General features: G+C 41.0%; 1 protein-coding gene across 13 annotated transcripts in view; it reads right to left on the bottom strand.

The window, feature by feature from the left end:
* The window catches only part of DYM (dymeclin), a 212,054-nt gene that overhangs the window by 123,465 nt on the left and 63,719 nt on the right, over positions 1-24,870 (bottom strand). For all 13 annotated transcript variants that reach the window (XM_032095580.1, XM_032095567.1, XM_032095568.1 and 10 more), the window contains 2 exons: positions 9,891-10,073; positions 6,398-6,576 (listed from right to left, as the gene is read on the bottom strand). In XM_032095580.1, coding sequence (XP_031951471.1) covers positions 6,398-6,576; positions 9,891-10,073 — 362 coding nt within the window. The remainder of the gene's footprint in view (positions 1-6,397; positions 6,577-9,890; positions 10,074-24,870) is intronic.

Genomic DNA, 24,870 nt, shown 5'->3' with positions numbered 1-24,870 from the left:
AGATAATACCAGAAAAAAAACAGTTTGGGTTGGGTTAAGACTAGAAGAGGCCTGTTTTTCCAATTTTAGATAATATGCAGCCAAAGAGAACTGACTGATCATTATGATTAGAGTTCAGCCCAAGGTCTTGCAACATTTCCACCAGGATGAACAGCTTAAGCCAAAGCCTTGCAATAATAATGAAAATGAGATTTCATTGCAACAGCAAGCATACCTGAATGCTAGTCCAAAGTTAATCCAGATGCAAACGTTGTCTCTCTACCAAATGAAAATTAGCTTTCTACTGGCTCAGTACAACGTGGCTTCCCTGAGTTGCAGAAATAGGCCGAAATCACAAAAAGCCCTGGAAAAAGGAACTGGAGAAAGTCCTCAGTTCCAAGAAGCTTCTAGACACCTAAAAACTTGCTGTTTTTCAAAACAGGCCAAATGCAGCTGGATGAATCATGTGAAACCTATTCTGGTGAGCAGCCAGGACACCAAGTGCTTCACAAGCCTCTGATGTTACCAAAATGTTCTCTTACAACCAACCATCTTCAAAACAGTTCGGACATACTAAACCAGCTTCTATTAGGATGAAATGAGATTGATCTAAATGCTGCAGGCCACAAAATCTTTTGACATGGCTTTCATCAGGGTCAAGGCAAGACAACAACAGAAGCAGAGGGAGCATAAATTTACATTAATAGTTTTATTAATACTAAATAGATATTAAAGTAAAAATATTATTCAAAATTACATGTTACAAACATGCTTCCCTCGCCATTTCAAAGGATCCTTCAGAAATCTTGCTCCTCAGTGGAAACCAGAGTTCCATCTTTGTGTTTTCTGAATACCAATCTTGAGTAAAGACCAGGTTTTCCCTAGAACTTCTAATCAGCACATAACACATAAAAATTAGTCATTTTCCTTGGATGGGGAGAAAGAGAGACAAACACCATTGCTTTAGTCCACCATTCAACTTGTTTCCTTCCCCAACCCTTGCATGTAGCTTTGCACTGCAAAAGTTCTGTCATTTCCAAGTCCAAGAGTTATGATAATAAGCTGGATAGAGCTGGAAGCAACATAAAACTAATGAAGAATTGCATTTACAACTGGACTTTGCATGGAGAACAACAAAAGCCTTGCTGAATGTAACCACTGGAACAACTTCTTAGTTTTCTAGACAGATCCCAGATGGAAGCACAGAATGGTTTGGATTGAAGGGGACCTTTAAAGATAATTGTGATTCAGTCTGGTTGTGTTAAACCATACAAACCACTCTGGCAAAACATATTCCTTCAGAACAACCCAAAAGATCTCCTCTGTCTACACCCATTAATACTAATTGTAACTGAAAAAGTCCATCCATGTCCTCAAGTGCTCCGAGTCCTACAAGGGTGTTGCTACAAACTACATTTAAAAACACATGATATTGACACATCAGAGCCATTCCCCTACAAGCCAACATGTGAAAGTACTGTTACTAAAGTTGCACACTTGCTACCGAAGAGTGGTCTGGCACTCCAGATCACGGCAATCAGCCCTCCTGCCCCAAACAAACCTCTGTTGCTTCCAAAGCCTCCGCTCCTTTGGCCATGTTTCCCCTTCCACTCCTCTTTCAGGCTTCTCTCCATCTACACACTGGACAGAACTCAGGGAGGCAAACTGCAACTGAGTCCTCTCTCACGTGCCATTTCTGGATGGAACGAGAATCAATCCATACACTTTCTATAATCCTTCCTCCTTACAACACTTTTTCCTTTGTTTATCAATTGCTGAGGTGCACACACACCTTTAGGACATGTATTACTGTTCTTTAGGACAAGTACTACTGTTCTCAGAACAAAAACTATTTAACAAGTCACCACTTATGTAAAAAAGTTAGAATATAAGATTAAATTAAAACTCTAATCATATTAAAATGTAAAATTGGAAGCACTCTGGGAGATGCCTGGGAGGAGTCTTGGGTGGAACCTGGAGGAGACAATTTTCTTCAAAAGAGGAAAACTCATAGGTAGTTTCCTTGGAAAAGTCTGGGGCTGAAACCTGGGATCTCAGGTCACTATAAGAATTTGAAGAACCCTGGGAGATGCCTGGAAGGACTCTCAAGTGAATCTTGGAAGCAAGATTTGCAATTTAAACAGCAAAAACATCTCAGGTATCTTCTCTGAAGGAGTCCAGGGCTGCTGCTTGGGATCTCAGGTGTCTCAAGTAAAGGCAGAAATTGCAGGAGATGCCTGGGAGGAGTCTCAGGAGGATTCTGGAGGAGGCAGATTCCTCCAAAAGAGAAGAATCCTCTCAGTTAATAGTTTAATCATATTAAAATTTATCTAGATTTTCAACCAAAATGCACTTCTACACTTCTAAGCCACATACACACATTAAAACTTTTATATCTATCTTCTTACACAGTGGCTTTGTCCAACCCTGTACTGAGAAGACAGCCACCACTGCTTTTGTACTGCTGACCCTTTTCTCACAGTCATCACACTACCACTACTGCACCACTACTAACACTCCTCCCTCAGGAGCAGCTTTTAACTGGCAAGACACAGCTACCATTAAAAAGTTACTTTTAATCCCCAAAACAAGTGGCAGGTAAAAACAGACACTGAAAATTGCAGGTCCAAGCTTGGTTTCTCCAGTAAAGTTTAAAAATAGACTGTTTTTATAAATCAACAAAATACAAGCAGCAACCTGCTTAAGATGAAGTTATACTACAGGAAAAAATATTGCTGTACCATCAGTTTATATAAATACATCATCATATATGTTATTTCATTCTGGTCATGTTGAGCAGCAATGAAATCTCATCTCAGAAGCCAAAGCAAACACATTGAAAAGCACATTTCTTAGATGCAGAAATCGCACTGGTATTTTTACTTGCGATACTGGTGCTAATTGATCTTTCAAACAGAAGAAGGCTCAGAAGTCTCCCATCCACAGATCAGAACACTATGCTTATCAAAAAATGTGCTAATTGCCCCCTATTTCACCTGTCCCACCACCTTCTGGAGGATCCCTGCAGGCACTTTGAATACGATAGACAAATCCTACATGTGAACTTCTCCAAAAGAAGATTTTCTAGCATCAGATACTTAATCCAGTTATTTTAAAAAATGAAGTCATGAAGGACACACAAAGATCCTACTCATTTTGCACAGCAGAACTATAATAAGAGCAAAAAAAGGTTCTTTATTAACAATAAAACTTAAAGCCCAACAGAAGGTGAAGGTATTTAGCTGTAACTGCCAGAGGGAGAGTCATATACAAATGAGGAAGTGAGGTGAGACAGTATCTGTCATACCACCTAAGAAAAACAAACTGAATCAATTTACAAGTTAAACTGAAGTTGAAAAAGAGCAGAGACACATTTCAAAAATCCTTATGAAATGTTACAGAGCACCTTCTGATGATGCTTCCTGGGCATAAAAAGGAAGACAAATTAAAACAGGGGAAAACACAACATATGGGATGCAACATATGAATACAGTGAAACAGGAACAACCTGCAAAACCCCTGGAAGTTTAGGATGAGCTCTGAGCTGCCTGTGGACGTGATCTCTCACACAGCACCTATATACCTCACACCTCATTCATCCAACTGCCTCTGAAAGAAGAGGCCACTGATTTACACTACATGCCTCCAAACAGTCCTCCACCCTTATTCAAAGATCGTTTTGACTCTGAATTAATGACCTTACTGTTTTTCTCCCATATCTCCAGATGGTGGGAATCAACTATTAAATCTTCTGTTGTGTTCTTTTCTTTCTCTGCCTCTGTCTTTTGGTTCTTTTACTCAGAGTTTGGATTGAAACACAGGAGATGCGGAGCTTTTCTTCGGACTCAGACGTTTATTATTTCTTATCTATAGTACAGCTGCACAGTATGTGCCTCTAAGTTAACAAAGTGAAAATGGCCCCCAAGTGCTACCTTCCAAAGTCTTTTAAAGCCCAAACTACTCATTTGTGGAATGCCAACTAATTTATTTTTACTTATAATCCAATAACTAATCATTCATGTTCTGCACTGCGGGTTTTTTGAACCAATACCAGATCACCCAGGCTTATGAAGAAGAAGGAAGAAGAAAGAAGAAGAGCAAATCCACACCCAAAATCCTCCATCTTGTTACATGTATATTACCATATCCCAGAAACCTCAATTTTCTACATCTCTACATATTCCACCCAGTGATACAACAAACTTCCTTTTAATTACACAGCAACAATCTGAGTGCTATCACATCATTTGGGAAGCCTTTCCCAAGGCCTCAGGTCAAATGCAGTGTGCTTTTGAAGATCACTTCCTGTGAGCACTGAAAGACTGAAATTCTCTGAACCCAGGGTTCCAACATCAACCTCCAGGCTTTAGCTCTCACCACCCCTCTTTGCAGGCAGAGATTCCTGTATTTTCAAGGATTCCCCCTTATGAAGGCACATACACATCCTGAAGCTTCCCAAGCTCTTCTCCAACCACCTAAGTTAGCTTCCTAAGCCTCTCACAGTGTTATTGTTAATCTTAAAGCAAGAAAACTCACATGTTTCTCTACTGATCCATTTTTTAATACTCTGCAGCTATTTTACGAAGTATGGAAGTACAACACCAGAATAGTACACAGTGTGTCAGCACCACTCCTGCCATACAGGGAAGGATAACCACCTCCAATATTCAAGTCCCTTTATCTCATTTTCAAGTCAAAGACTGAATTACCCCTTTTCACCACAGGACTGTAGTTAGAACGTCATGATTTCTTTGTCCAGTAGCCCTCCCAGCCCTCCCAGGTCTTTTTGGGTCTGGCTCAGCCTCTGTTACAGAGCAATTAAAATTGCTCTTCTCAGTTGGTTCCTACTCATCCTTATCTACTGGCCTAATAAAAACAAAGAGGATTGGACAAAGATGTCAGTAGCTTGTCAGTAAATAACAAAGAAGCAACAGTATGCATGAAGAGCAAAATAAGAGCAGTACCAAATGCTGGTATTGAAAAAAAAAAACCAAAAGACCCACAAAAACATACTGTTGACTTTTCAGTGACGCTTTCCTGAATTTTTTCAGCTTTTCCCATGAAATGTTTAAAGTTGCTGATAATTTCTGGGATTTTCTGATTATACTTTTTTTAGGTGATAATATATTAAGATATCCCACATTGCAGAGCATCTGAGTACCTGTATGTGATTGTTTTGACAGATGCACCACACTGTTTTTCTGGAAAAGGTATATCAGAAATTGTAACTATATAACCTAATCTTTACTTGTCTAGGGCAACCTGGGATAGTGGAAGGTGTCCCTGCCCATGCAGGGGTTTGGAACAAGATGGGCTTTAAGGTCCTTTCCAACCCAAACCATTCCAGGATTCTATTCTGTGATTCTAAAGATACAGCAAATTGTTGTGGTTAGCAGCTGTTAACTTGCCATATCACACACTAGCAGCCTCAAAAATTATACATGACCATTTGTTCACAGAATTCATGCAAAATGACTCAGTCCTTGCCTACATAATCTGCAGTGGACGACACAGGAGTTCAGTCTTGAATCAATTCAGCATCAACCATCTCACCCCAGTTTGCCAACAGTGGCGTCTATCAACTCCGATTTTAGCAATACATCTGCTAGAACTTGGACTGAAACCAAACTCACTCCATATCTGCCATCAAACAGGCAAGGGATCTAATTACTTGGCAAGATTTCAAATATTAAAATGGAAAGGGTTCTCTATTCTGTTACCAATTCCCCTAGACAGCCATTATCTTATTAAAGGAATGCTTTTTAATAAGTAAGATTTGTTAAAGTGGTTTGTGACATTACTAAAGTGGGGAGCATAAGCTAATTTATAACCTACAAAAACCATACCAGGTGTCTGTTATATTGGCCATTAACCACAATCCTATTTAAGCGGATAAAAAGGCACTACAGTTGTATTTCTATAAAATCTGTGAGCTGCTCCTTGAGGAGTTTCAGTCTTAGGTCAACCTTTTAAGGCATTTGGCGTGTTAGTCCAGTTACAGCTCATTTTGTTAACTATTACTCCTGAAAGCATAGAGTAAGATTGTGCAACTTTTTGGCCTGAGTATCTGAAAGAGATAAATAAAATAATGAACAGAATGGTATCTGCTACCAGTTTCTCTACACCATGATCAGAAGTGAGCAGGTTTGAACCTGGGTCATGATAGTGGCACAGAGAAAGAGGAAATCCAAGATGGTCTTGTAGCTTTACCAGTACTACCCTTGACTGCAGTGACATGTTCAGCAGCACACTCCTGAGATGACGTAACAAAAAAGAGTAAGTGAACCAGAACTGGTGAATGAGTGATCAAGAACCTACTGCTCCCACTGCAGAACAGAGGCCACTGGCAGCTGGTGACACCCAAGCTTGCAGGGCTAATCCCTCATGATGAGAGTAAGGCAGGCAGAGCACGACTCACCAGATTTTCTATGTCTGTCCGTGCCAACACATAGGTCCGCACGTTGCTGTTCTGATGCAGAAGCATGTATAAGAGAAGAGTGGCTTGATCAGATTTCTGCTGCTCACACAAAGCTGTGTATAAACTGTTAAAGTTAATCTGGAAAGCATGTGGATTTGATGACGAAAATGCAGTGTTATCTGAAATAAAGAAATAACAGAAAATCTTTCACAAATACATTTATCATTCAGTTATTTGTTAACTTTATAAAACCTCCGAGGGAAGTATTTAAGACACCACAGTAAGAAAGAAACAAAAATCACACAACTCTTATCACCAATGGTCATAAACCATAATAGGGTCTCACAAAGCTTCAGTTGTGCCAAAAAGCTGAGGTTGTCCTCCCATATGAGCTTGAGTAAGACCCCTGTATCTGCACAAAACATTCACCTTTTTTCATAAAGCAATTTTGCCCCTCCATATGGCTTCCACTGCTAAGAAGGAATGTGATCCCAGGAGCAGCTGGAAGGAGGGCAGCCACAAGGTCTTCTCTGGAACCAATATATCAATTACATACTTCCAAGCCCTGCACCTCAAACTTCCAGGTTTAGTTCTCTGGTATTAAGGTGGAGTATCTCCCATCCATCCCTTTCTTGGCATGCAGGGTGGATGTGTATAAGTCATGATTATTGTGATATCTCAGTGAAACACGGGTGTCAGGACTTCAGAGGTGTGTGGTGGGGAGTTTTGTGGGTTAAGTGATGCAAAATATCACATCATATTGTCTGACATCCCCCAAAGTAACAGCAGTTTGTTCATAATCACAATATACTCTGTGCCAGAGCTGGAAGCTAAAATAAAACAGATTTCTGTTCACAGAACCTTTACCAGTTTCAACAAAAAACATCCATCTGCACAGACCTCTAAGATCTAGAAATTCCCCGTGGAAACAGAAAAGGCTAGTACTTTAACAGGGCTTTTGAAAAAGATGGAGAGTGAGAGAATTTTTACATGGGCAAACAGTGATAGGATACGGGGGAAGGGTTTTAAACTGAAAGAGGCAACATTTATATGAGACATTAGGAAGAAATTCTTCCCTGTGAGGGTGATGAGGGCCTGGCACAGGGTGCCCAGAGAAGTGTCCAAGGCCAGGTTGGATGGGGCTTGGAGCACCTGGGAAAGTGGCAGGTATCCCTGCCCATGGCAGGAGAGTTGTAACTGGGTGATCTTGAAGGTCTATGTGGGTCTATGATTTTTAGCCCATATTTTTATAGAAGTTTGCTAAGTAGCTTTCAGCACAGAAGAGCATGGCAGTCGTCACTTATTTTGAACAACATTTCCACCCGCTTTGGACGGAAAATTGCTTGGAAGTGCTGCAGGAGCCCTGCAGGAGCCCTGGCTGCCTCTGGTTTTGTGGGGCCCAGCAGACAGCGTGCCGGGGAGCCACTGCTCCTCTTGGCCGGCACAAGGGGGGACAGCTCCAGCCATTGAGCAGAAGGCAGCAGGAGGCCCTGGAGCAAACAGGGCTCCTGCCTGCTGGAGTTGGGAACCACAGAGAGACGCAGCCCCGCGGCGATGGAAACCCTGCCTGTCCCAAAACCACACACCCACAGGCACAGGAGAGACTCCAACCTGCCTTTCCTCAACCACTGACCACGACTGTGGACCAGCTGGTTTAAAACCTTCCGCTTCGGGCAGGAATTTCCCTTCAGGAGGGAAAACCTGGAAGTAGACAGCAAAATCAGAACAATTCAGTCCTTGGTGCCACAGGTCATTAGCTGAGAAGTACCCGTTGACTTTGCAGCTTCACTTCTGTGCATGTTTAAGCTGTGCCACTGGGCTTTACAGTATTTCACTATCAGTTTTATTACGGGATACTAAAAAGCCCAGAAAAATTAAAACCTAAACAAAATTAAAGAAACTTACCAGCTACACCAGCACATCCTGTATTATTCTGCAGAACATTAAAGTGACCAAGAGAAAAATTAAACTATTCTAGACCATGTAGGGAAAAAAAACCCTATCCTGAATTCTTCTAGTTTTGCTCCAATTAAATTACAGAAATTACTTTAACAAAAATGCCAGTTTTCCTTTCATAGTATATATTATGACAGCAACTAGCCTCTTTTTTTTGCATTACTTTCCTCTTATGAACCCCTTAGAATGTTTACAGAAATCAAATTTAAGCTCAATTATGAGTATTGCTAGTGGGAACAAATTTCTGGGAAACAATAAGTCATTCTAGCAACATACACATGTAGAGAAAATACAGCTTTTCATACTACATTTGACACAAAATAAGTTCTTTTAAAATTTTATAATGATATATGTATAGCGCTCTTTAATGAAAACATTACTGGCTATTGATGGCATGAAACAAAGTCAACCAAAATGAAACATTAAAGGAAGCTTGCAGTTTAAAGACAGAACAAAACAAAAACTTTATCAACAGTTTGATCTCAACCACCTGTAAATGGTATCCAATAAATCAAAGAAGCATGCTAGGACTCAGAATTCTTCTTGGGAGAACAATCCTCCACCCTCACAACCCAATAAATCTTCCTAGGTAATGGTGAATTAATTTAGAGCTCAACCTGGTTAAAACTTAATGGATAAAGAAATACAAGAACTCCCCAGAAGAAAGTGCATAACTCAGGATATTACTGTGGCTTCCCAGGTTGTCACACAGCTCCTGAGTTCTGTGCACGCCGCCAACCTGCACAAAGCCAATGAAAGGTAAAACCACATGGCTCAGACTCAGAGATTTAAGCATGGATAAATGGTGGAGTCCCAATCCCAGGAGGGATTTAAAGGCCGTGTGGATGTGGCACTTGGGAACATGGGGTAGTGGCAGCCTTGGCAGTACTGGGGAAATGGTTGAACTTGGAGGGCTTTTCCAACCTAAATGATCCTGGGATTCTGTGAAAAGCACAGGCTGCATGCTGAGCTATCTAGATAACCCAAGCTGTGTTAGGGCACTCCCATGTCCCAAACAAAACCCTCTGCCAGTCAGTGCCACATGGTACCTGCAGTTACCTGACACACAGACTGGAATCTGCCTTGTCAAAATCCAGACAAGCACCAAAACAACTGTGAAATCTCCCATACAAACAAAACTCATGGAAGTTTTATGTTAAACATTTTTTTCTTAATTTTGAAATACAAGAATACAGTCAGAAAACCCAGGTAGCAATTTCATTATTTACTTTCTCTCTAAGGAACGTGACTCCAGGATAAAAAGTGCTACAGATTTTTAGGGGACTCCTGCAGACTCCTGGATAACCAATCTACTTATAAGTCAGTTTTACAAAGTATACTCCCTCTGTCCCCACCATTATGTTCTAGCAGCTGAGGAACTCCACGTCAAAAATCCCAGATGAAAACATGCTATTACCGCTCTTCCATGGGCTCGCTGGAAGGACAATAAATCTTGGAAAGAGAACCTCTAAGCAATCACAGCAACTTAAAACTCCATTTCATCAGTTCAGGCTCAGAAGTAAGAACAGATACAAACCTTGTGTGTTCTTGAAGGACATGATGGCTTGCCTGTAGGGGTTCGGGGTGTCTGGAGCATCTGTCAGGTTGGCCAGGACCAGCAGCAGCAGCAGGCTCTGGCTGGCCAGAGGGGAGCACTGCTCCAGCTGCGCTGACGCTTTGCTGCCCACCCCACCCAGCGTGAACACTGTCCACAGGCCAGCTGCAGAGAAAAAACAGCAAATAATAGGTTTGGTCATATTTTAATAAACAAGGCTTCTTTAGAGGGTAGGTTTAGATTAGATATTGGGACAAAATCCTTCCCTTTGACAATGGTGAGGCCCTGGCACAGGTTGTCCAGAGAAGCTGTGGCTGTCCCATTCCTGGCAGTGTCCAAGGCCAGGCTGGATGGGGCTTGGAGCAGCCTGGGATAGTGGAAGGTGTCCCTGCCACTATTGGCACTGGATGAGCCTTAAGGCCCTTCCAGCCAAATCATTCTCTGATTCCACAACTGTACATTGTGCATGTACAGCTCCAGTAGTAAGGCATAATGTATAAAGCCAATGTAATGTCCCCAAAGGCTGCTTGAAAAAACTCTCATTATCACACTGCTTAAACTTTGATGTTTGAGCCTCAAATGCAGAGTCATTTTCATACTTACAGCACTAAAAAGAATTAACTCCAATACTAAACTACTGCATTTGAAATTCCTGTTCCTGATTACAGGAGCATTGGTGAACCCAGATGACCAGCTACATGCCCAAATACTGATTAGAGGAGAAGGAGCATCAGAGGAGGATTAAAGGACACCCCTCATCCCTGTCCAGCAAGTCCATCAGTCCTTACATCCTTGCCACTGTTCATGGGACTGTATTACAGCACTGAGAAAAACTAGGAAAAGAACCAAAACTGAAACAGAGACACTGCACACTCAGCATTATGGGGGTACAGAGTCAGAGGAAAGGACAAAACCTCTACATTTATCACATCTGGGCTCTTGATATACTCATTCCAAGGGGATAAGAAGCAACCCCTCCCAATCACACTGTATTAGATTCATCCCCAAATGCCTGCCTAGCAGTTCATTTTTTTGAGAGCATCTTGAAATTTTATGGCAGAGACTGAGCATTTCATAAAATTATTCATTTAACAGGTCAAAGCTGTCAGTTATACAGGAAAAAAAAAAATAGTTGCCTCTACTTATAAAAAGGTAAATCCTTATTTCCTCTTTTAATTAATGCCTAAATCAAAAATTAATTACAACACACATTCTTAAAGAAAACAGAAAAATTAAGCAAGTTTAGTTTCCAATCTTCTAGTCTGCAAGATTCAAGGTATAAATGACAAAAACCCTGTAAGCCATTTGAATGTAAAACATTAAAGTATAACCAATAAAAAAATTTCAAGTACTCCTAGCACGACAAAATTTCAAGCCATCCAATGAGTATTTTTGTTCAAACGTAATAGTCAGATTATGTAACAAACCAATGCTCCCTCATTAGGACAATTGCAGGGCAATTACTGCCATGTCATGGGCAAGGAAGCTAATGCCACTCAGTGTTAAGCAGCTTGAGAGAGTTCTTACAATAAAAAGCACTATAATTGCAGCCTTCTTAGCAAAAATTTTGTGTTACATTAATAACCTTTTATCACCAGGTTTTTCATCCAGTGTCCTTATCAGAATGAATGATGCTGACCATGAAGTTAGTTTTTAAGTTCACATGAGTTAACCAGAGAAGTAACATGCAAAGAAACTATTTTAAAAACCCTGAAATAACTGTACATTTATTATTACATGTTAAGTAAATTAAAATTCATCCCATTTCCTTTCTTAAACTTTAGTTCATTTTTAATCTTCCACCACCCCATCCTTCTGTGGCTGGCATCTGCCATTACTACGTCTTTCCTCAATAGTTAGGAAAAGAGGGATACGGCCAAAACACTGGTGATTAATCTGAATCTTCCACCAGGGAGAATGAGGTCAGTATGTCCGAGAGAAATCTGCACATTAATATGTGACCCAAGTAACCTCCTGAAGTTCTCTCGTGCGTTGGCAAGTCCTCCAGAAAACCAATCCCATGTAACAGGTTCATAAAATTCCTTTCACTTGCAAAGGGCAATGTCACATTAGGTGCTAAATATTGGCTGGTGCTCCCAACATACTCAAGTCAAAAAAGTTTTAAAGGAAAATATTGTTTCTGATCATAAACATCAGATTAAAATGCTAAATAGGTAAAGAGCCTGGGAGGACAGAGAGACAGGCAGTTTCTACCTGCATGCAGTAGAAAGGTATGTTCACAATACCTGAGATATTACTTTGTTAAACATAATTTTATATTTATGCACATTTCAAAATTACAAAACTATATTTAATTTCTTTAACATGCAAAACAAAGTAACTTCTACTGCACTCCCTTAGAAGCTTTCCTCACTAACTTTTCATATCTGAAGTTACAGAAAACTTAGAAGAATATACACCGATACAGTGTGGCCAGAATAACATTTCAGATTCTGTTTCTTCAGAACATCACAGGAAAAAAAGAAACCAAACCAGAATAAAAGGGAAAAAATCCCATGTTTAAAAGGGATGAAGGCCAGGTTGGACAGGGCTTGGAGCACCCTGGGATAGTGGAAGGTGTCCCTGCCCATGGCAGGGGGTAGAATGAGATCAACTTTGAGGTCCCTTCCAACCCAAATCATCCTAGGATTCCATGATTCTATGCAAGTTCCTGTTTAAGCCAACAGGATAGCCACAGATGGCTGCAACAGTACTAGTTCTGCCTGGCATCATTATAGGCATGAAGAGAAATTTGCCTAAATGCTCCAACATATAGACTGGATTTCTTTCACATTGAGATTTTTTTATTTTACTTCTATCCTCTTATCATTTTTTTATATAACACCAAAGAAATACAAACTCCAGATGCTTTTATAAAGCTTTCTACATCTCTGGAAGGTGGCAAAGGAAAGCTAGGGTTCTCAAAACTAAACCACTAAACTATGAAAAGGAGAGAAGGGTAGATTACCTGAACCACCATCATCAGGCAAACTGCTTCTCAAGATTTAAAAAGTCTTGAAAAGGTTCTACAGTACCAAATACTACCTTTCTAGTCCTAATTATAAGCCTGATGAAGTCAATAATCCATAACCCTAAAACAGTCTCTTCAATATTGTTGAAACACACCACACAGCCAATCATTCTCTCCTTTCTGGTGAGATGGGGGAGAGAACTGAGAGAAAGACAAAACTCATGGGTTGAGATGAAGACAATTCAACAGAACCAAAAAAGAAGGGAAAATTATGATGATGATGATGATGATAATAATGATGATAAAAGAATACACAGAGGAAGTGATGCACAATGCAGTTGCTCACCACCTGCTGCAGACCCTGAGCAGTGTCCACCCACCCCTGGCCAATACCCCCCAGTTTACTGCTGAGCATAACAGGATATGGGATATTCCTTCAACCAGTTGGGTCAGCTGTCCTGGCTGTGTCCCCTCCCAGTTCCTTGTGCCTTAAGGAACCTTGAAGCTCATCCCATTCCACCCCCTGCCATGGGCAGGGACCCCTTGCACTAGACCAGGCTGCTCCAAACCCTGTCCAACGTGGTCTGGAACACTTTTCAGGGATGGGGCAGGGCCTCATTCTGTGCCAAGGCCTCACCACCCTCACAGGGAGGAATTCCTTCTGAAATCATGAGAAGCTGACAGGTTCTTGATTCAGTGTAAGCACAACTTAGCAACAACTAAAAAATGAAGGTGATATCAAAATTACCCAGCACTGCAACTCTATCCAAGCAGAAAACAAGACAAATATTTAAGTATTTGGATCACTTATTTAATTTCTACAATTTACTGTTTTCTGCAGGATACTTTTAATTGCATTTCTCTAATATTTGTCCATCGTTTCTAACCAGCCAGATCCAGGCTCCCCAGTACAAGAGGGACATGGAGCTTCTGGAGCAGGTCCAGTGCAGAGTGACACATATGCTGAAGAGCCTGGAGCATCTCCTGTGAGGAAAGGCTGAGGGAGCCGGGGCTGCTCAGCCTCGAGAGGAGCCCCAGCTGAGAGGGGCCCTCAGCCCTGGCTGTCCCTGGCTGCACGAGGGCTCAGGGCAGGGCCCGGGCTCTGCTCCGGGGCCCAGCAATGGCACCAGAGCCACGGGCAGGGCCTGAGCCCGGCAATTGCCCTGCCCAGGAGGCAGAACTGCTGCCCTGGGCAGGGCCCAGCCCTGAGCAGATTGTGAAGAGCAGGCATGGAGTCTCCTCCCTGGGGATATTCCAGAGCTGTCTGGACACAACCCTGTGCCGTGTGCTCTGGGATGATCCTCCTGGAGCAGGGAGGTGGGGTCAGATGTCCCACTGTGGGCCCTTCCAGCCTGACCAGCTCTGGGATTCACTGATATAACTTTATTTCTTGACTCAGTCCCACGTGGAGCCACATTGCTAGAAGTTTTGTCAATTACGGAAATGTAGAATTCTCCCAATTATTTCTGGGAAATACTGTAATACTTTGATAAGGAACTGACTGCGTTTACCTTTAAAACCAAATGAACAGATTCATTTTTGCCCTTCTCTTCCACTAAACTAGCCACCACAGATATTTTTCCCCTGTTCATACAACTCTATGTAAGGCAGAGCAAGAAAAGCAGGTCATAAGAGCAAACTATGTTATTTTGCAACAGGAAGCTGAGATCTTCTGTACGATAGCTGGAAACACAGTTTACAGCCACGAAAACAAATCCAGGACTTTAATCTAGTTTGACAGTCTGTGAAACAACACTTAATGGCAAAATGAAGTTATGACACAGTCATCAAAATAGAACTTTCTTTCACCTGACTGTTATTTGATGTAAACACAACTCTGCAGAAATCTCAGCCTAATGCCTGGTCTCTGTTACACAATGAGATACAAATAAGGTTCATGTTTGTACCTACTTTGAGAGAAGTTTAAACGCACTTATTTATAGTTTCACAAGATCAAGAAGAATTTTAGGAGTTTGATTTTGAAGATACTTTGAAACCAAGAGTGCAGAAGGTACTCCAAAAACTCATTGCACTCATATAAAGCATTGCAACTTATAGTCAGCAACTTCTAACACTGTCTACCATTATTCTAAGTCAGCAGATCAACAGACTGTGAGCTATAATTGATTTTTGAGCTCTCCTGGATTAGTTATTAAAATAGTTGTAATTCTTCTGCTAAACATGTATTATTCACCTTTCAACCTTCAGTGTCAAGCCTCAGAAGACAAACTCTCTGACTTCTCATGCTGGACAGAGCATTAAATTAATGCTGAGGAAATTGTAGTTACTTATTTCCAAGTTTCTTTCTAGGAAATTAATATTGTTTGGGGTTTTTTTTTAATCTAATAGTAGCTGAAAAATTCAATTAAAGTAATCACTGAACTTCAACCTTTCTTTGAATATCCTTCATTGCATTTAAATATAGGCATTAAATTGCAATTAATACTGGCAAAGCCTTTTTGATTACGCTGTCTCTCCTCACTGGAGCTTGGCAAGAGGGCAGATCCTTCCCTCATTCCACATCACGTAACCCATGTCCCCTCAAACACATTTAGCATCCTCCCAATGAGTTTTTTATTGCTTTTGAAATTATTTTGCCACGGGCACCAACTTGAGGTGCAGTCCCAGGCTGCTTTTGAGACTGAATAGGACAAAATAAAGAGTTTTAATAGACATGAAGATCTTCAAAAGGTCTCTTGATCTCCCCCTGTCATTTTGGCATTTCCAAAATGACAATCCTGCTCCTTTGTTGCAAAAATGCAAAGAATACAAATAGATAAGGCTACAGAAGTTGGCAAAACCAGTGTTAAATATCAGAAAAAAAACTCAACCACAACGAAAAAATCCCAACAGAACAAATCTAACTTATGGTTAGTAACACATCCAGGTCAAACCATAGCTCCCCACTCTGCTTTCCTACTTCTGAAACTTTTAGCATCCGGAAGATCGTCCAATGCTGCAACAGCATCTAAGGCATCACTAAATACAGATGAAGAAGAACTAAAGCAAAAGTGATTTTCATTGCATCTAATTGATACCATCATGTACTTCCTCCACCAAACCCAGTAAATAACGTATTATTAAAAAACATTACAATTACTGTTTAATTCTTATTACACTCAAGGAGCAGCACTGGGAACTTGAGTATTGTTTTTTTTTGTTTAACGCTTATTATGTGTGTCACATTTCTTAAGTCAATTCAATGGTTCTCACACTGTGGTCTGATGAACACTTTCTGGTGGCCCATGGAGAGCTGGCAGTTCACGTTGTGCTGGCTCTTGTCCTTGTTTCCAGCTGCTACATTGTGTTAGAAGAAAGCTAAAAATACATAAATACTTTCCTACGATTACTTTTCCATGCAAGCAATTTCTCAAGCTGCCACAGGGATGTTATGTGATAATGAACGGGAGAGGAAAAAGAGGTCCACGGAATCATGAAAGGGGATCAGTGAGGCAACTGCTGTATCAGGGGCATTTTATACTTTATAAAGCACATCTTCAACATCTCAGATCTTTAGTTAAGGAACTCAAACTGCAAACTGTGAGGAACACAGGGTATACTTGCTTAAAAGACTATGAAAACAGCAGAGGGAAGTCCTATTGCAGATTTGGGAGGATTCATTACAGAAAGAAACCAGCAAAGTTGAAATACAGGAAATATGGAATCATTTTTACGTGGTTTATGAACCTGCATATTAAATATTCCATTCTCAAGCAACACTAAACTCATTCGTAGCATAAACACACTGACTTACACACAAACGACAACCTGTGATTGAAAAAGTCAATCTGGTGACTACAGACTTTTTAAATAGGGAAACTACAAAACCCAGAAGCACAAAAATGGCTGTCCTAAACACTACTGCAATTTTTTGTTTGCAGTCACTTTTTAATTGCAGTAACTTTTTCAGCTGACACAAGTTCTCATAAATGATAGGCTTTTAAAACATTTCACCTGGCATGGTAATACAAACGGCAAAAGTAAAAATTTTTAATTTTCAGCAGTATTTTTCACGCTCTTCATTGTCCAGTACCGGACTCACAGAATAAACCCAAATTAGCTTGAGACATAGGAGAAGTTTTACAAACAGCTATAAATGAATAGTTTCTGGACATCACACAGTCTAGCAAAAGAAATTCGTATTTTAGATACTGGTAGGCTAGCTGCTCTCTAAGTCATCAGCAGGCTGCAGCAAGAATTCACACGTGGGAGACACTAAATTTAAAAGCATTTTGAGACAACAGCTATGGGCCAGTCCATCTTGACTCTATTTCTTGTCTGGAACACAAGCATGGCACATGATGTGTATCAGAGTAAATGTGTGATCACTTGGAACTGCATATTCAGGCTTAAAATCCCATCGAACTACCACTTAGTGCAAGGTCAAAGTCACACAATTTACATAGATGACTGCCATGGGCTTTATTTCAGGTGCTGTGTTATATTTCAGCTGCTTTACTACTATATTTTAAGTATTTAATTCCTAAATACTACAGGAAAGTGACTGAAATGCTATAGAAAGATTAAGTGCATGTTTTAGATTACTTCTTTAAATGTTAAAAAGAATTATAGAAGTGATTTAAAAACCAAGTTATTTTCTTCTCAACAAATCACTGCAACAGAACAACTGCTCTATATTTCACAGATTTCAACTGGCTCATTGAAATACATGACTGAGTATGACTTAATTGTTTGAGGGTTTTCACACCTAATAACACTATTGTGTAAAGGAGACCAGTTTTTCATCCTCCTTGCCAAGAACAGCAGAAGGTAGTTGTTTCTGTGGAGCCAAGCTCTGCAACACCAGCTCCCTGCCTGCCCCACTCCTGGTCACAGCCTGTCCAGGAGTAGCCGAGCTTATGTCTCTGTGTACCCACACATTTAAAATACACCCCAGGCACTCCCTTTTTTGATGTTCCCATTGCTCCCAGTGCTGCAGCAGGACAGGAAAGCCACAGGGAATGGCTGGGGTGTAGGAGCCACTGGGGAAAAGACAGCCCAGGAAATCTCCACATAAACCCTCCAAAGCCAGAGAAGCGCTGATGAGTCTGAAGTGGCCGGGGCTGTGATGTCATTAACACATTCTGGAAGCCGTTTTTTAGGAAATGAATCATGGAAGCAAGCGAAATGCAAAGATGTATTAGGTAACTGTGTCCATCCCCTATCCATGCAACAGTGTTCCCTCCAGTACAGCATGTTATTCTATCCAGTCTAATTTTAAGGGACTAGTAATGGAGCTTGAACCACATCCTTTGGGAAGAGTGTTCCATAATCTAATAAACCTCAATGTTAAGATTTTTTTCCCTAATATTCAGCTAAGCATTACTTTGTTCAGTTTCATCTACTTATTCCTTTAAGTGGTTCTATGTAATACCATAAAACATTTCTGCCCCAGTTCAGTGTTTACAGCCCTTAAATAAAAGGCACAGTCAGGTCTCCTTTGTTGCCCAGCCAAATTACATACACACATTTTTCTTTCCTTTCTTTTAAAGTCTTTTCCAGTTTGCTTCCTGCAATTAATCCCAGCTCCAATACTTTGCACAACCTTTCAAATGTCATGGAACTGAGAAAGATTGCAAACACTAAATGGCATAGATTGATAAATAAGCATGTCCCTCATTTCACTGCGAAAACAGTGTTTATTTCATTTTAAACTATTCATCTTCCTTTTTATCACTAGATCTCAGGAGATCTTTACTGTGACATCTGAAATGATCCAAGCTTTCGTTGGGGCAGGAACCCCATCTATTGCATCATAACTCTTTCTCTTGTTTTGAACTCTAAAATAAGGAGACAATCACCTTCTCCCAGGACCATGAAGCTCAGTTGCAGACTTGCATCCTCCTGAAAGCTTTTGACACCACAGAGGCATCAGAAATGTATAAAGATACCCACAAAAAAGTATTCAATCTGAAAAACTACAAAACATTCAAAAACAAAGTCAATACCTGTAAACTCAGTGAAATCATATTACCTATAACTATATATATTATTTACAGTTGGACTTGATGATCTTTGAGGTCTTTCCCAACCTTAATGATTCCATGAGTCTGTGATAAATCTAACATTTCCGGATAGGGTCTATCTCTCTTACTTGCCCAGAGATGCTGAAGCACGGAATAACTTTGTTAGCTGGAAATCCCTGACGGCATTTTCATTATATGTAATTGGAGTATGAGTAGTAGACATACCCAGAGACAGACACCTTGAAGAATTAAGTAAAGCAAATTACATAACACACTCCTGAAACAAAAGGCCAGATAAGGCTGGGAATAACTCTAATAAACTATTAATTCACTTTTAGAAATATATTAAAAATAACTATAGGAAGGGAACATCTTAAACAAGGAATCTTCACATTTTTATTAGCCCAACTCCTGGCCTGTTGCTGGAAACACCTATTTCAACTCCTTTGGACACAAGTGATACAATTTCGGAGATGGAACAATATTCCTGATGCACATTTGAACACAGTCCAGTATAACTGAAGCTGCAAATCTGACCACAATATCAAGAAAAAATAAATAAAGGTTTCATGGTATTACACAAGAGCACAATACCACAGTATTATGACTACTTGGAACCTGGGAGACTAAGTGCAAGCTTGAAGAGAGTGAGAGAGAGGAAAACGAATGAGAAATGTGGGAAAAACTGCAAATCCACCCAGTGCTGGATTTAATTTTAGAGGAACTGTCTGACTCAATCATCTATCAGCCTTGGAACAGCAAACCTCACGCCAACAACAAGTTCACATAGTGAGACATTAAAAGTTATTGGATGGTGGCGTTTGGGGGCTTTTTTTGGTTCGGGTTATTATGGTGGGATTTTGGGGAGAGGAGGTTAGTTCCCAGAGGGGTTTTGTTCAGGCTTTTATTTTTAAATTATTTTTTATTTAATTATTTTTGGTTTTAATAGGAAACTCCTTTGGCTTCTGCCCAGGGTACCATCCTGGTACTTTATTGCCCTTGTCAGAACGCAAGGGAACACAGTGAATGTGCATAATTCAACCAATAGTGGAACTTCCAGTAGCATTTTCTGTCAACTCTATCAGGCAAAATATGAGGCAGAAACAAACACAGAAACATGTTACAAAATAACCATCTTGGCAGTATTATTTTTAAATAGTGCTAATCAGGGTATTGATATTAACTAATGCTTTTGATGTAAGACCCTCAGGAGAATTTCATCCCCACACAGAGGAGGGAAGGGGGAGGAAGAAATCCAGACAACCAATGAAAGAAGTGACCTGTAAAGTTGCTAGACAGGTCGAGGCATCCAAGAAATGACTTTCCAGAGCAGTTAGATTTTTATATCAGTTAGTGAGTTTAGCACACTGCTCCTGTTGGCTTGCTGTGACTGCAGGCATTCAATTCACCTGTTTCTTGAGACATGAGAGGAACAAGACCAAGTGGCTTCTGGGAAAGTCTTCCTCTAAAACATTCTGCTTAACAGACTAAAAAAAATATAATAAAACTGCAAAGAGGCATGGAAGACTTAAGTTTTTCTGGACTCAACTGCCTAAACCACAAGACAATTTTCATCTTTCCGTTTCCTTACTTGTTAAATGTATGCAGCACAACTTCCATGGCAAAGATCACGACAAGATATATCCCAATTCCATGACAACATATATTCCTTGCTGGGGGACTTGAGAGATCATTCTTGCCACCACTCAGGGGGTCAGATCGAGGTTGCCATTCAAGTCTTCCTATGAAGACAGCCTGGGACAGCTGGGGGTGTTCAGCTGCACAAGAGAAGGCTCCAGGGAGAGCTCAGAGCCCCTGGCAGAGCCTAAAGGGGCTCCAGGAGAGCTGCAGAGGGACTGGGGCCAAGGCATGGAGGGACAGGACCCAGGGAATGGCTTCCCAGTGCCAGAGGGCGGGGCTGGATGGGATATTGGGAAGGAATTCTTGGCAGCTCAGGCAGGTTTGGAGTCCCCATCCCTAGAGGCTTCCAGGGAACACGTGGACATGGCACTCAGTGCTCTGGGCTGGGTGATAAGGTGGGGATCAGGCATAGGTTCGACATGATGGTCTTGGAGGAGTTTTCCAACCTCGGTGATTCTGTGATTTTGTCAGAAAAATTACTTTCTCCTTTCTCCAGCCTGTTGCTCACATGACAGGTAAGAGATCCCTACCTCCTCTTTCTTCTCCCATAGAAAACTAAGGAATAGCTAGCACAGCAAAGTCAGCACAGACCTGCTGCTTCCCTCCTAGACCTAAGTTTCACTCCTCCAAACTTGTGAAGCACCTCTGCACTGGTACCTGCAGCAATTCCAGCCAGCTTCTCTATCAGCCTTCAGGAGAGCATTCAAAAACAATTAAATAAAACTCCTAATATAAGCACAGCTGAAAAACTCAGAATTACACATCTTAGGAATGCTCTGGCTGCCACCCATATTCCTGAGAAGATCTGTTCACACTCCTTGGAGCCTGCCACCTCTCCACAGTGCAATGGGCATGTTATTTTTTAACCCATCATGTCCCTATCTTTTGTTTAAAAGGTAAGATTTTGTTTGTGTGAGTTAACTTCTTCCTCTACACTACCTGCTGCACCAAGGAAGAGGGAAACTCTGAGTGTTAATTCTCTTGCTTGAAACCTGGTCCACCAGCAACTGGATGAAGCAGGGAAAGTCTCCCCTGGATCCTGGAACAGGCTCATGGACCTCACGAGGGCTGCTACACCTCAAGCCTCACTGGCACGACGCTCTGTGGAACACACTTCATGAAAACCCAATGCTCAGACAATTTTGCTGCCAGTTTTTCAACAAGTTTCTGCTCAACGTATGCAAACAGCAAGTTCTGGGACCTTGTAACTTGGCCAGATTTAGTAAACTTTAAGAGGGATTGTAAATGGCACATCTCTATCCACAGCTTCACTCCCCTAAGCCCCCCTTCCCAAATCTCAATAGCCTGTTCCAAGGCATGAAGGCTCTAAAACTCCTCAATAAAACAGATGTAAGAATTCAGCATTGGTTAAGTAACATTTTTCCCTAACCTCATTCTCAGAAACAGAAGAACTGTTTTCAATTAAAGCAGTGCCAAAAAAATTTTTTAAAAAATCTAAAAAAAAGAGCCTAAGGAAGATACTCAGCATGAAAAGTTTCATCACAAACAACTGAAGTCTGAAAAAACATTAAGAGCAACTGAAAATTGGATTTCACTACAGAAAGTGCTCTACAAGCTTATCTTGAGGCATCAATACCAGCTCCAGCCATACGAACATTATTAAAATGGCAGTTTTGATGATGAAGCGCTGAGGAAAGCGGCAGTGCTGAGGAATGAAGTCCTATCCCCAGAACAAGCATGCCACAGGCAAAATTTTTCATTATCTTGACTAGCAGAAAATGCCTCCTCAGCTGAAAGGACCCAGTGTCCCTGCTCCCTCTCGGAGCAGGACATGAGCTCCTGCCAAGGCTGACGAGCTGTTTTATGTCAGCACCTGCCCTTTGGCTCCACACTCGGCACTGACATCAACTCCAGCGGCATCAGACAGGAACACGTTTCTGTCACCAGACACCACGGCTGGACCTGCACCAACAAAACAGAGCTGCAACACACGAAACACTGTTTGAAGCCCTCTTATGGATCCAACACCAACTGAATTCCCTCTCTTTTGGGTCAATGGCCCGTGTGGAGGGGATGGTGTAGGGAAAGGTTTTGGTGGGTCAAATTTACTGACTACAAAAACAGAACACTGGGGGGGGGGGGGGAGAAAAAGGCTGACTAAGTATTACTGACTCTGCCTACATATTTTTTTCCAGAAAAAATTGATAGTTAACATTGAAATATAGAAACATGGTGTGCTAACACTCATCAACTTTACTATTAAAGACTAAAATTACATACACAGTATTGAGAAAATTTTCATTCCAAGTACTGATTTGCCAATTTATGGAATGAATTACATAAAGACTTGCATTTATATGAAAAAATACATTTAGAGGCACTTTATTTTTTCTCTAGCACACACGTTCAGTTCTGTAATGTTTCATCTTCAGGACCCAAAAATGATTTTACCACAGGGGAAAGGGATTCCTCTGGGCTTTTCCTGTTCCTAAGCATTTTGCAATAGTGCCAAGCCATAAAGGGAAAAGAAGTTTGCTCTCTGGGAGCAGTTAGGAAACAGTGAGGACAAGCCATGCCTGCCTCTTTGCCATCATCCACAATGGGGCCAGGCCTATGCCTTAGAAAGAGGAGTTAATGTAGCTTTTTAATATAACATACAAAGCAATTCTCATTCTGTATGAGATCAATGTAGGAGTTAAAAAAGCAAATTTGAGCAGCAGGACGGCCCTCGAGGGTGACACCTGGTACCACCACCTCCAGATCTCTATGTGGATCTCACTTGTGTGGAAGCTACTTGGCAATCCCAAGGTAGTCCAGGCAAGCTCCACGATGCAGACAAGCTTTGTAGGTCTCCAGCATCAGCAGCTGCCTTCTGTGTAGAGACATCCTTTTTAGACTACCAGGTTTTGAGTAGATAATTTGAATATTGTAATATTTTCTATTAAAAACATTTCTGCTATTCCAAACATTCACAGAATCACAGAATGACCTGTGTGGAAAGAGACCTTCAAAATCATTTCACTCCAAACCCCTGCCTGCCATGGGCAGGGACACCTTCCACTATCCCACATTGCTCCAAGCCCTGTCCAGCCTGGCCTTGGACACTGCCAGGGATCCAGGGGCAGCCACAGCTGCTCTGGGCACCCTGGGCCAGGGCCTGCCCACCCTCCCAGACAGCAATTCCTTCCCAAGATCCCATCCAGCCCTGCCCTCCGGCACTGGGAAGCCATTCCCTGTGTCCTGTCCCTCCATGCCTTGGCCCCAGTCCCTCTGCAGCTCTCCTGGAGCCCCTTTAGGCCCTGCCAGGGGCTCTGAGCTCTCCCTGGAGCCTTCTCTTTTCCAGGATGAAACTCACTCCACATTCCCACAACAATTACTCAGCAAACTGCTTGGAAAATCACAAGTGCCACCAACCTATTTGGCACAAGCCGACAGCAGGGCCTTGTGAGCAGGCCTTTTGCAAAACAATTACCATTAGCAAGATAAGACAATGAGAAACACCTATATGCTATATTGACATCTTATAAAATCACCTGAAATTGTTTGGTAAGTGGGAATCTTACATTATCACATGCACACAGCATGTTTTATTAACCTTGAAGCAAGGCCCAGCAGTTAAAACATGAGGATAAAGATCAGGACAGTGGAATTTTTATTTCCAGCTGCAATGTCAACTGATTGTGTCATTTTAGCCAAGCTCCAAACATGTTATTTCCTCTTTTTCCCCTATCTATAAAAACGAGAATTTTCTACTTAATAAGGGTCTTTACATCCTGATGCCCTTGGCCTGAATGTGCGTTGTTCCCGAGCTGATGTCCCAATTTCCTAAGAGATCTCTGACCCACTGAAGAGAGTCAGAGCAGATTATATACACACTGGGACTGATTACACACTCACTGTGTATTTACATACAACTAGCTAATGATATATAGAACATATCCAATTATACAGATATAATTATATAGATATACATAAAAAGACAGATCTTTGCTTGACAGATCCTCTCAGAATGACAATTGCTGAGAGAAGCAGTTCAATAAATATAAACTATTGAGGTTGAAATTAGAAGCCAGCAGTGAATTGGATGGATAAACCTGATGCCAAACTCGAAATTATGCAAGCCAAAATTGTTTTTTTCCTAGGAATCATTTTATATTTTGTATTATCTCCATTTCTACATATACACTTGCTTTAATGTATTTGCATATGTCATATTTGTATATGCTGTATATACATCTTATAAAACCACTTGAAATTTTTTGAATGGGGATGTTACAAATTATCACATGCAAACAGCATGACTCCTAACTATATGTTATATTGCTATAATGTATTCTAGATGTATGAAGATATTTATTCTCATATGTAACTTACACATTTAATTTTTATATCTCTAGGTGGTATATTGGTATATTTTTGTATA

This window comes from Corvus moneduloides, chromosome Z, assembly GCF_009650955.1.
Source record: "Corvus moneduloides isolate bCorMon1 chromosome Z, bCorMon1.pri, whole genome shotgun sequence".
Taxonomy (NCBI): Eukaryota; Metazoa; Chordata; class Aves; order Passeriformes; family Corvidae; genus Corvus; species Corvus moneduloides.
Note: the sequence above shows the minus strand (reverse complement) of the source record. Positions and strands in the feature narration are given on the sequence as shown.